The sequence below is a fragment of the Ursus americanus genome, chromosome 3 (assembly GCF_024610735.1).
Source record: "Ursus americanus isolate L20-20 chromosome 3, mUrsAme1.1.p, whole genome shotgun sequence".
NCBI classification, from domain to species: domain Eukaryota; kingdom Metazoa; phylum Chordata; class Mammalia; order Carnivora; family Ursidae; genus Ursus; species Ursus americanus.
Genome location: NC_142129.1, coordinates 69,091,214 through 69,105,114, shown reverse-complemented (window position 1 = coordinate 69,105,114; position 13,901 = coordinate 69,091,214). Strand labels below are relative to the sequence as shown.

General features: G+C 39.0%; 1 protein-coding gene across 3 annotated transcripts in view; it reads right to left on the bottom strand.

Annotated features, from left to right (window-relative positions):
• The window catches only part of CDK6 (cyclin dependent kinase 6), a 240,637-nt gene that overhangs the window by 68,060 nt on the left and 158,676 nt on the right, over positions 1 to 13,901 (bottom strand). For all 3 annotated transcript variants that reach the window (XM_045793256.2, XM_045793257.2, XM_045793255.2), the window contains exon 5: positions 4,016 to 4,125. In XM_045793256.2, the coding sequence (XP_045649212.1) occupies positions 4,016 to 4,125 (110 nt within the window). The remainder of the gene's footprint in view (positions 1 to 4,015; positions 4,126 to 13,901) is intronic.

Sequence of the window (13,901 nt, the reverse complement as noted above, 5' to 3'; positions counted from 1 at the left end):
GTCTCCTAGGGCATATAAAAGTCATGTTTTTACATATGCTGTTGTCTACTAAGTGTGCAATAGCATTATGTTTTAAAAAACCCATGTATATACCTTAATTAAAAATACTTCATTGTTAAAAAATGCTAACCATCATCTGAGTTTTTAGTGAGTCATAATCACTGATCATAGATCACCATAACAAACATGATAATAATGAAAAAGTATGAAATATTGCAAGAATTACCAAAATATAACAGAGACATGAAGTCATAAGCAAATGCTGTTGGAAAAATGTTGCTGACAGACTTGCTTGAGTCAGGATTGCCACAAACCTTAATTTGTAAAAAAAAAAAAAAAATGCAGTATGTGCAAAAGCACAATAAAATGAGGTATGCCTGTAGTTAATAATACCTAACAACTTTGAATGGTTGACAAATAGTGGCTAAATTTAACACGGTGATTGATTTGTAATACACATGAATGTTCAATCACTAGGTTGTATACCTGAAACTAATATAATATTGTATGTCAATTACACTTCGATTAAAAAAAATGTAAATTGTTTAGGGCAAAAAATTATGTAAGTATAGCGGTTTCAAGAATATGGCAAAAATTATGAAGGTTTTAAAAAAGATGACAGCGTTTGGGAAACACTGCCATAGTAACAAGTAGGAACCCAGAGTGGACACACGCCAAGATTCTCTGATTTAGGGTTAGCCTAAGGTAATGAGGGAGTCTGCTTTCAGAATCTATGGCTTGTGAATTCTCCACTGGATACTGCAATAGGTGTGTCAACACTGACTCAGGAGTCAAGCTAGAATCAGGTCAAGCTGGGGGCTGGACCCCAGAACTCATCTGGCATGAGTAAGGAGCATGCACATTCAGATATCTTGGTGTTATCATAGGAAATACCAAACACGAACAGAGCAGGGACAAGGGTCAGATCCCACGGCCATATTCAAGGTCAAAGCCAAACCAGCAGGAACTACCTAGGAGATAGGGCACCCAGCCCAGGAATGATGTGTGGTAGGCCTGGATTCATTCTCCTTCAGCCATAAAGGCACATGGGCCTGGATTCTGATGTTGTTTCCTCCTTCAGGCAATTAATTCTCAATTTACTACCTCTACGCAAGGCTCCGAGGGAGGGTAACTTTCTTTTGTGCACATCTAAAGAGCCAATGGGTCTCTACCCACCATCTCACTTTCTCAGCAAACTGAAGCCAGCTGTGCCTGCCATCATGAAAGGAGCCTTTTTCCGAGCCTCCGACATTGAGTCCCCCCTTCTCGTGCTGGGGTGAAGAGAAGGATATCCCTGTCATCTTGGATTAGAACAGAGAATGAATTTTCCCAAAGGAAAAACATTATAAATAGAAAATAGGTTTTGATGAATTAGCACAAATAACGTTTCATATATATTGCAGGTTATACAGAATTCTGCAAGCTAGACTGGGCCACTTTGGTGGAAAAATGTTTTAATGCTATAAAACGAAAATTCAGGTTGCAATTATTCCGTAAGTAGTGACTAGCTATACTTAGAAATATAGCAAATTCCTTACTAGTGAATGCCTAACACTACATATCTTAAATTTTATCTTTCTTTTAACATCTTTCAGGAAAATATTGGTTTTATCATCAAGAAGCGCTGGTATTCAAGTTTTATTTATCTATTTATTTATAAAAATTTTTATTATGTTATGTTAGTTTCCATACAGTACATCCTTAGTTTTTGATGTAGTGTTCCATGATTTGTTATTTGAGTACAACACCCAGTGCTCCATGCAATATGTGCCCTCCTTAATACCCATCACCGGCCTATGTCTTAGACTATTGAAAAATAACTGCCACTCTCCTCCCATTACAAAAGAAGGACTCAGTCTTCGTATTTGAGGACAATTCTAGAGATATAAATGTCATTCTAATATACATTTCTCTAATCGGCTCTCAGCCGAATGAACTAGAATGACAGTCCTGACTTCTACCCTGCTTATTCCGTTCTGACCATAATCTTTTTTTTTTTTAAACATTTTATTTATTTATTTATTTATTTGAGAGAGAGAGAGAGAGTGTGTGCACTCCCTTCAGCAGGCAGGTGGGGGGAGCAGGGGGAGAGGGATAAGCAGACTCCCAGCTGAGCGGGGAGCCAGCTGCGGGGCTTGATCTCATGACCCTGAGATCATGACCTGAGTCCAAATCAAGAGTTGGACGCTTAACCGACCGAGCCACCCAGGCACCCCTGACATCCTTTAACCCAATGTTTTCTACACTTGTCTGATGAAAAGAATTACACGAGGTACTTTAAAAAACAAGAATGCCTGGCCCCAGCCCAGTAATGAATCAGAATCTCTAAGGGAGAGGTCTGGGAGTTGCACATTTAAAGACTGCTCATCCCTGGTGATCCTATCATCCAACCCAGTGGTTCTTACCCTGGAGGGTGAATTAGGATCACCTTGAGGGCTTGTCCCAACACAGGCTGCTGAGCCCTAGCCCAAGAACTTCCGATCCAGTGGGCTGGGGGAGGTACGAATTCCCATTTCTACCAAGGTCCTTACAGATGCTGATATTGTTGGTCCAAGTACACTTCCACACAACTTAATTAGCCTGTTTGGCAAACACTGAAGCTGAATTCAATATTACTTTTCCCTCCCTCCTTGGTAGGAAAACAACACTGGACTAAAACGCACAAGACTTCATCTGGAGCAATACCCCTGCTACTTTTTAGCTGCTTGATGTTAGACAAATTATCACTGCATCTCAGTTATCTCCCATGGGGAGGCATAAAAAGGAACAGAACGGAAGAGGTTTGGTCCTGTACTTGGCACACAGTAGGCCAGCACTGAACATGTATGTACACAGATTTCTTTGGCATGATCCCCTCCTGTGAGCTACATATAAAAAAATGCTGAGTTCTAAACGTCGGTCCCAAAATTTATGACATGCACCAAGCTTCATTTGGTTAAAACAAAAGAACAAAGAGACAGGCAAGGAACGACCGACCACTTCTTTTCCTGGTGGGCTACCGTGTAGCTACCATTTTGAACGTAACATGTGCAATGGGAATATACTCAGCTCTCCAACTCACATTTCCCATGGAAATAAAAAGAGAAAACCAGGAGTTAATAGATGATGATTAGGTTCTTTGCTTAATTTTGATTTGCTGAATTTGGTACCTGCGTAGGGATTATTTTTCGGGCAGATCTTTATTATATTGTTTGGCTATTTCTTATGACCTGAAAAATCGAACAAATGAATCACAGACTCTCAGAGTCAGAGGTCCCTGGAGGTCATCTAGCCCACCACCCACTCTATTAATGCCACAGAAAACACCTCCAATGTGTGCTGTGGTCCAGTGTGTTCTTGCACACCCAGTGAGAATGCACTATTTTCACAAACCCTAATCTTCTCTTCAGATAATGCCTAATATTAGATTTTCCCCACGTCTGAGCAAAAACCTTTCTTTCTGTCATTTCAGTATCCCTGGCCCTTGTTGTGCTCTCTGTCATGCCTGAATGTGTCTAATCTGTCCTCATTCTGACAGCATTTTCAGTATTCTGAAGCACTGCTGACATCTTCCCTGCCCTGTCCTTGTCACCCTGAACACGTGTACGCAACTATTCTCATCAACAAAACTTCCATACAGGTAATAGCCCTGGTCCTTCTCCTGTGGACAGGGTCCACCTTGAGGACACTTCTACGTCCTAACATCACCAATAAAAATAAGTTGTAAGAACAATGGCATGTTTCTTTCCAAACAAGAGTTCCAAGAGCTGGAAGCTGGAGTCCTACAAAGCTACACTATTTAGGACTGAGAACTCGTTTCCAGGACAGGCTTAGATGTGGTAGCCCGAAGCAGGTGGATCTGGATATATATATATATCTCCATACATATATACATACACACACATACATATATATATGTATATATATATCTCATGACCTTATTTGAAACAGAAATGCTATGCTGCCACTTAATTTATCAAAGACCCAAAAAGTCTCTTTCCAAGGAAGACAGAGTGAAACAAAATGCATTTCTTACTTTCTACGAAACATTTCTGCAAATATGCAGCCAACACTCCAGAGGTCCACGGGGGTGGCGTAGCTGGACTGAAGCAAGACTTCTGGAGCTCTGTACCACAGCGTGACGACCTGCAACGGCAAACGGACCTGAGTGTTACCGAGGAAGACGGCTGGTCGCTTCGACTTCTCATCTCAGCTGGTTTAATGCCAGCTCAGAACGAGTGCCTGGCATCACATGGGGACCCTGAGATAGAAGCAGTAAGTAACTCGGATTCATCGCTGACAGGCCAGGAAATGACATCACCCCCACAACCTGGGTTCCCACCTCAGACTCTGTTTCTTACTCGGATGGTAAAGTAACTGAGTTTCAGAAAGCAAAGCAAAGACCTAAACAAACACAGATCTTAACACTATTATTTTTTTCCTAAGGGGCTTAAAAAAAACAATAAATGGAAAACAGGTGTTGGCAAGGGTTCCAGCTCAGTGCCTACGTCAGCATTATCGGGGAATCAGAAGAGGATTCCAGTGGCTGCTGGATGTTGACCCTGAAGTATAAAGAGCACCCAGGACAAGTCAAAACTACTCTTATCATGAGACTGTGGGGAATCAAAATAAAGCCCCCTTCAATGCCACTCTTTTCAGAAAACAAATAAGAAACCAAGAACTTACAAGAGAATGTAGAACTCAATTATTTACACCATGTGTAGAAAAAGTCATCCAGAGGCCAGGCTTCTCCAATAGGAAGAACCTCACTTAATACAAGAGTAGTGTGTAGTAGCAGATGAAACAAACACCACCCTGACTAGTTCTGCAAGGCTGACAGGTCAGGAAACAGATTTATAGGTTTCAGATTTATACCAGTATATAGGGGTTCAAGAGCTTCTCTTTTGGGGGGAGCAGAGATTCTATGGATGCCTGAAATAAAGGAATATTCTTTACTGTCAGATAAGGAATTCAATACATAAATCTATTACATAAGCACTTTACGTTATTCAGATTCCTTTTATCCTTACTTATTGTTTTGTCTCATTGCACTTTTGGCGACATCTATCTCAATTTCCTACAATTCCCCTTTATGTATTTTGATGTTGTAGTCCTTGGTGCATTCAGATTGCAGTCGCAATTCTCCAGAACATGATTGCCATCTATTTCCTTCCTTCCTTGTACACACACGTTGCTCCTCCCAGCAAGAGATGGAGTCTGGGGCACCTGGGTGGCTCAGTTGGTTAAGGGTCAGATTCTTGGTTTCGGCTCAGATCAGGATCTCATGGTCTTGAGATGGAGCCCTGAGTCGGGCTCTATGCTCAGCGTGGAGTCTGCTTCAGATTCTCTCTCCCTCTCCCTACCCCTCTCTCTCTCAAATAAATACATTTTAAAAATCGTAAAAAAAAAAAGAGAGAGAGAGAGAGAAAGAGAGACAGAGTTTAAGTCACCTGCCATTGAAACGGAGTGGTCTTGGTGAGTTGGTCGACTAAACTAACAGAATGTATCTGAGACTACCAAAACAAGGTTAGAAGAAGCCTAGTAGTCTGGGCCTCTTTTTTTTTTTTTTTTTTTAAGATTTTATTTTTAAGTAATCTCTACATCCAATGTGGGGTTTGAACTCACAACCCCAAGATCAAGAGTCACACGCTCCATTGACTGAGCCAGCCAGGCGCCCCATAGTCTGGGGGCCTTTTTGAATGCTTGCTTTTGAGACACTTCCTCCGGAGTCCAAATGCCATGCAGTGAGAAGCCCAAGAAGATGTTTCAGAGGACAGCCCCAGCTGAATTCTCAGCTTAAAGCCATGCGAGCGAGCCATCTTGGACTTTCAAGTTGGACTGATCCCCCAGAAGACCGTGGCCTGCCCCTGCCAACGTCACAGGGAGCAGAACTGCCTAGTAGAGTCCAGTCAACTCACAGGATTATAAGTGATAATAAAATGATTGTTGTTTTAAGTTTTGGGGGAGTTTATACAGCAATATCTAACTGAAACAAGATTCTTGACTGGTTCCTCCTCTTCATCTCATTTAATAGGTTTTGCTTTGGATTCACACGAGAGGTCAAATTTTGTGTAAGGGTTATCTGGTTGATATCTAATGAAGGAATAGTGGTGATGTAACAAATTTAAAAAAGGAAGCAAACAAAAACCAAATAGTGTTACTCAGTTATCATTGGCTCTGAAGTATCTTTCTAGCAGCATATCCCATAGTATCCCCATAACCTTTACAGCCTTGTCACATATTAGACCACAGCACTGGGTCTCCACTCTGTGCTTCAGAATCACCCACGGGGATTTTAGAAAAATATGTGTCTGGGGTGCCTGGGTGGCTCAGTTGGTTAAGCGTCTGACTCTTGATTTTGGCTGAGGTCATGATCTCAGGGTCATAGGATAGAGCCCCTTGTCGGCCCCCCGCTCAGCAGGGAGCCTGCTTGAGATTCTCCCCCGCTCCCTGCTCTTGCTCGCTCTCTCTAAAATAAATAAATAAGTAAATAAATAAATAAATAAATAAATAAATCTGAAAGAAAGAGAGGAAGGAAGGAAGGAAGGAAGGAAGGAAGGAAGGAAGGAAGGAAAGAGAAAGAAAGAAAGAAAGAAAGAAAGAAAGAAAGAAAGAAAGAAGAAAGAAAGAAAGAAAGAAAGAAAGAAAGAAAGAAAGAAAGAAAGAAGAAAAGAAAGAAAAGAAAAGAAAAGAAGAAAGGCAGACAAACATGTGTCTTGGCCTTCTCTCCCTCACTGAATTAGATCTCCATGGTGGGGAGCCTGGAGTTCTTCTTTCACTTTTTTATTTCTTCTCTCTCTCTCTTTTTTTTTTTTTTACAATGTTTTTCAGGTAACACTAACCCTTGGCTAGGTGTGAGCACCACTCAATTATATAAACATACGCTCCAGCTCCTGCCTCCATGCTTTAGTTGGCACTGTTCTAGTCTGGGAAGCTCTGCCTTCTCCTCTCCACATGTGGAAATTCTACTTATCCTACAAAGCCTGGCTCTGATGCCATCACGTCCCTGAACCCACTGCCACCTGAAAATCATACCTTGTAACACAGTTCATTGTATGGTTCGTTCCAGAGGACATAGAACCGATTTTATCCATAAATACCCATTACAATATTGCTCACAGAACAACTGTGGTTTACCAAATACCAAATTGACAATTTTAAGGCAGTCATTGCTAGAAGATATCTGGGCAAAATTCAATTATCACTCATTCCCCAGAAAGAAGGTACGTACTACATTTGCTAAGAAGAGCATCCAGTTCTGGGCTCTAGTTTTTACTTGCATAATTTATTTCTGCTTTATTAACATTTCTAGCTGGGGGAACATTTCCCTGCTTCTCTGATATACTGCAAAAAAAGGTATATGTGTAAATGGTCCGTAAAGTTCTGCTCAGTGGCTTATAGACATACACAGTGCACAGGCACACACCCACCTTCTTAATAAAGTCTAGCATCATATGGGATGAAAATGTTAATCTGAATATTGCATTGTTTTAAGCTGTTCTAAGGAGGCTGTGATTTCTGACTGATTACCCATCCTAAAACACTTTAGTAGGAATGTTATTGTTTTAGTGCTTTAATCACAGTGTACCTACTATGACCATCAAACAAATGTGTAGACAGGTAAAACAGTAACTATATTGATATGTTTGGGAAGTTGTTTCAAAACTTAGTTACCACTCAAAATGGATAATTAATTTTTATCAAATACTTAAAAATATCTATTAATAATGACCATATGATCATTCTCCTTCATTCTATGAACGGTGTATTAATTATTACATCAGTAGATATCCTAATACCATACAATCCTTGCCTTTTTGGAATAAATCATTCCTAATATTAATGTATTATTCTTTTAACATTGGCATATTACTATTTTAATAGACCCTTGGATTCTATTTGCTAATACTTATTTAGAATATTAACTTATATTCCTAAATCAATCTGACCTACAGTTTTATTGTTTATGTTAATTTTTCATGTTTTGATATTAGAAGTATGGAAAGTTTCTATCCTTCTCTATATTCTGGAATAATATAAACAACATCAAAATAATCAGTCTCTTTTTTAATTTTTCATTTTATTTATTTATTTTACCATTTTATTTATTTATTTGACAAAGAGAGAGAGACACAATGAGAGAGAAAGCACAAGCAGAGGGAGAGGGAGAAGCAGGCTGGGGCTCGATCTAGGGCCCTGGGATCACAACCTGAGCTGAAGGCAGATGCTTAACCAACTGAACCACCCAGATGTCCCCAATCATTCTTTTAAAAGGACTCACTCATAAAACCATCTGGGTCTGGATTTTCGTTAGCAGTTACGTCTTTAACAATCTTTTGAATTTATTCTTAGTCTGTTTAGGTGTTAATCTCCTTTTGAGTCAATTTTGGTTAGTGATAAAGGATTTTCCCATGAAAATTCTTAGTCTAGATTTTAAAATGTGTTGGCTTAAATTAGTACATAGTATTTCCTATTAATTACTGTCATGCTGTCTGTTTCCTCGGTTTTCTGAGAAGAAAACTGTATTTTCTTTCTTTTTTTTTTTTTTTAAAGATTTTATTTATTTAGTTGACAGAGAGAGAGACAGCCAGCGAGAGAGGGAACACAAGCAGGGGGAGTGGGAGAGGAAGAAGCAGGCTCATAGCCAAAGAGCCTGATGTGGGGCTCGATCCCGTAACGCCGGGATCACACCCTGAGCCGAAGGCAGACGCTTAACCGCTGTGCCACCCAGGCGCCCCTGTATTTTCTTTCTTAATGCTGCATATTTTCGTCTTCTCTTTGTATCAGTCAAGTTTTCTAGGAGTTTAGTTATATCATTTATAGAAAAAAAACTGACATAGAGTTTTATTTACATTTGGGGAGAATTATTGTCTTATTTTATAATTTATTGTTTTCTACTTTTATTTTTATAAATTTCCCCATGCTAGTTTCTTTGTTTGCACCTGCCTATCTACCTGAATTGAAACTTGAGTTATTTTTAATTCTAATTAATGATAGAACATATTATTTAAAGAATATGTAACTTACCTTTAATTTTCTCTTTAATCCAAGAGTAAACTACTTTGAAGAATAAAATCATTTAGAAAAGTGTTTTAAAATGTCCATATGGTCAGGTTATTTATGGTTATCTCTTAATTGCTGGATTTCCAGCTCTAGAAATTCATGGCTAGAGAATGTAACCTGTATGATTTCTACTTGGTAAAATTATTTTTTTATTTTATTTTATCTTTTAAAGATTTTATTTATTTATTTATTTATTTATTTATTTATTTATTCATTTATTCATTCATTTATTTGAGATAGAGAGCATGTGTGTGCCCAAGCGTGGGGAGGGGCAGAGGGTGAGGGAGAGAGAATCTCAAGCAGACTCTGGCTGAGTGTAGAGCCCCACAGGGGGCTTGATCTCAGGACTCTGAGATCATGACCTGAGCCAAAATCAAGAGCCAGATGCTTACCCGACTGAGCCACCCAGGCGCCCCTACTTGGGACAATTTGTTACTACTTTCTGTAGGACTATGGGCACACCCGGTTTTGTGTCAGAAGGTGTCAGGGGAGTAACTCTCTTTCTCTTTTTTTTAAAGATTTATTTATTTATTTTTAGAGAGAGCAAGTGAGTGAGGGGGGAGGGGCAGAGAGAGAGAGAGAGGGAGAGAATCCTTGAGTAGACTCCCTGCAGATCAGAGAGCCAGACTTGGGGCTTGATCCCAGTACCCTGAGATCATGACCTGAGCTGAAATCAAGAGTTGGACGCTTAACTGACTGAGCCACCCAGGTACCTCGGGAGTAACTCTCTTTTAAGTGCAAAGTTCTTTCCTGGGGTGCCTGCGTGGCTCAGTCGGTCAGGCATCTGCTTTCGGTTCAGGTCAAGATCTCAGGGTCCTGGGATCCAGCCCCGTGTCAGGCTCCCTGCTGAGCGGGCAGTCTGCTTCTCCCTTTCTCTCTGTGCTCTCTCGCTCTGACTCTTGCTCTCTCTCAAGTAAATAAATAAAGATAAAACCTTAGAAAAAAAGTGTAAAGTTCTTTTCTAATATGAGTTTGTCTCATATAGATCCTTATATTTTTCTATACTTTGTCAAACTCTGGAAGAGAATTGCATTTTTGTTTTCCTTCTCCCAGAATCTCCTTATATTTCTAAGGGTTTCTGCCCTACACACATTGGCCTTATATTTTGGTAAATAAAATTTATGACAGCAAAAATATTATTAAGAGATAACAATTTAGATGCTGGTAGACATAAGATATAAATACACAAATCCTAGTAAGTCAGTTATAAAATATAATGTAAAAAGGATACCATTCACAATAGTAACAAAAAATATAAAACATTGAAGGATTAAAAAAAAGGAAAATCTACATACGTAAAACGGTATACTATTGTTGAAGAACTTAAAAACTAAATAAATGATGAGACAGACCATGACTAAGATGGGAAAAATATAAGGATAATTGTCATTCCTGTATTAACAAGAAAGTTTAAGACAATGTAATGATTTGGGGGAGGAATTTAACTCTGACAATATGGGGCCTCTGACAGAATAATGCTTAAGAAGAGCCAAAAATAGTTTGAGAAATAAGGATGAGGAAGATCTGCTCTCTGTTACCAAAACATACTCTAAGGTACAGAAAACAAAATAGTAGGTGCTAACAGGTTAGAAAGTCTAGAAAGAGACTGATCTATTTATGGGGTTTAACATTCCTATAGGTGCTGAATTTCATCTTAGTGAGAGAGAAAATGTACTTCAAAGCAAGACAACTGGTCATCCATTTGGAAGAAAGTTTCATCTCTACTTTGCACCATGCATAAGAAGAAATTGTATACTCATAAAAAATCTAAGTGTAAAAAGTAGAGCTAGAAAACTGTATTAGAAGAAAACAGAAGAGGACCTTGGGATATGGAGGCCTTTTTCAGCATGAAGGCAAATCTAGAAGCTTGAGATGAAAAGATTAACAGATCCAGCTATTTCAGACTGCAAGTCTCTTTGGCAAACACTATAAAATAAAGGTAAAGACAAATAACAACCTGGGATAAAACACCTAAAACAAATTACATAAATAAAACAACAGAAAAATGGATAAAGAGTACAAAATGATAGTTCACAAGAAGAAACACACTATCAAAGATAATCTCATTAAAATAAAGCAAGCGAGGAATAAGGAAGAAAGTCATCACAATAAAGGGGTATCGTTTTGCCTGAAATGAACAGAATGACACTATTCCCAGTTGGCCATGGTTTGGGGAAACGGTTTCAAACCATAAATTGGCACAACCTTTTTAGAGGACAATCTGACAGTATTTATAAGATGAATAGTGCCCATGTCGCCGAACCAGAGTTCCACTTGCAGGAATTTATCCAGAATATTCAGTCTAGTATACAAAGAGGTATTCACAAGGATGTTTACCCCACAGTAATTTCCAATAGGGGAATATTATTCAGCCATCAAGCCATCAAAAAGGATGAGCTACATCTCATCCCCGCTCATTTGGTGCTCCCACAGAAAGTGTCCATGATATACTGTTTTTGGAACTGTGGGAAATACATTCTAATTTTTATTAACAGATTATGTGTGGGTGGAATACTGTAATCATATACGCATACAGAAATGTCTGCCAGGACTCTCTACAGGACACGAAGCTTTCAATGAACAGTCGCCACAAAAACATGGCCAAGGAGGTTGAACGTGGAAAGGAAAAGGGGCTGGAGGATGATTTCAGGGCACAAGATCAGTCAGGTGCTGTCAGTAAGCACATTTTATAGCTGAGAAAACGGAATTTCAGAGAGGCTGAGTCATTTGGCCAGAAACACCAAGCTGAGATGTGGGGGAGCTGGGATTCTCCCAGGACCGTCTGCTTTCAACTCTGTGCTTCTTCCTCAGCATCCAACACGAGACCCTCACTTCTGCATTCCAAACATCCACAAATCAATAGGCAAGCCCGCAGGTTGTAGATAGATAACCAAGAGGAAAATATTGTAAATTTACATAGAGATATTTTACTGGGAACTTTAAAAGAGTTTATAGTTACAGATCTCAAAAACTCAGCTATCCTTTGGGGTTAAATTATTTCCTTTAAAAAAAAAAAGGTTTAAGAAAAAGGTTTCAAAATTCAGTTCTGAACAACACCAGTGCCCTGAATGGTAAGACTTTTTTTTTTTTTTTTTAGATTTTATTTATTTCTGTGACAGAGAGACAGCCAGCGAGAGAGGGAACACAAGGAGGGGGAGTGGGAGAGGGAGAAGCAGGCTCCCAGCCGAGGAGCCCGATGTGGGACTCGATTCCAGAATGCCGGGATCACGCCCTGAGCGGAAGGCAGACGCTCAACGACTGCGCTACCCAGGCGCCCCCCCCCTTTTTTTTTAAGATTTTTATTTATTTATTTGACAGAGACAGCCAGCGAGAGAGGGAACACAAGCGGGGGGAGTGGGAGAGGAAGAAGCAGCCTCCCAGCAGAGGGGCCTGACGTGGGGCTCGATCCCCAAATGCTGGGATCACGCCCTGAGCTGAAGGCAGACGCTTAACGACTGCGCCACCCAGGCGTCCCTGAATGGTAGGACATCTATTCGTCAAATTCTCATTTAATAATTTCAATAAAAAAAGATGAAAAAAATCTCTTCGGTAGCCCTAAGATTTTCGGTTGGTCTGTGTGTAAATAATTTTAACAGTAAGAGGAATCAGATTTATTAATTAGGTGTGTTCTTATACTCTGTTTGAACTATTAGCATTTGACTACAGAGACACCTTTTTGGTTTAATATTTGTGGAATTCAACATGTTTGAATTCCAAAAGAAAGTATGAATTGTACAATACTTATATTTCTAGTTAATTCTCTAAAAAAATAAACCCAACAATGTCCAAGGCCTTCATTTAAAAATAACAAATTACTACTTTTTGTAATAAATATAAATCTAATAGTTGTTCCCTAGTTTATGTAATATTATCTCATATGTCAGCAGTGTCCCCAGTTTTAATTTGCTAGTTTATGTGGCTGTTCCACATTCTCTGATCCAGAGTCCTTCAGTCCTCACTTTACATCACTGTAATCTAAAATATCTCAAATGATGACAATTTCTGCAATTTCATGGGGTTTAAAATATTTAAGTTCCAAGTTTTTGAGAACAAATTGTAACAATTTTTCCTGACAGTAAAATATAAATTCTATTTGCTTTGGAATTATTACACTTCTGTGCCTCTATAATTTTCTTACGGAAGACTGCCTAACTTAAAACCAGTTTGTCACACGTAAGCAGATTTATTAATTTTTACTTCAAAGCTTTTTAAGGCATGGACAAAACTGAAAAAAATGTTTCAAGGTTTTAGTGTATGAAATAAGGAATGTTCTCAACAATGTAATCAATTCTGCCTGAAAGTTCTCTATGTTTAAGAATTCTAAATATTCTTAAAAACAAAATATCACAGTGAGTTTAAATTTAAAAACACGTAGAGAGAATCAATGAATGCAATGCATAAAGATCAACATTTAGAAATCTATGACAAAGGTAGCCTCTTTGATACATGATAACAATGCAGTTGTCTACTAAGCAAAGACAACAATAGGAACTACGGACAGAGTTTAGTGGTTGGAGCCAGCTGGAACCAAAGCAAATACGATGTTTATTACAATCATTACATGTATTAACAGACTCTAGAGGTGCTGAATGGATTTGGCAACAGAAGGGGGAGAGGAAGACGGGGGGAGGGGGCCTTCAAGGATATTTACCCAAGTGGATGTATCTGTTTAAACTGCTTTGATCTCTAGTCACAATTTTTTGAACCAGTCCAATAACAGTATAAGATAAAGTAGAGCCAAAGCCAACTCTGACTCAAAATATATCACAGCAAACCACTCCTACTTAATATTCGATTTAGCAGTCTTTTATTCATGTTCTTTTCACCAAGACCCTGAAAATACTTTGTAGCTATTATCT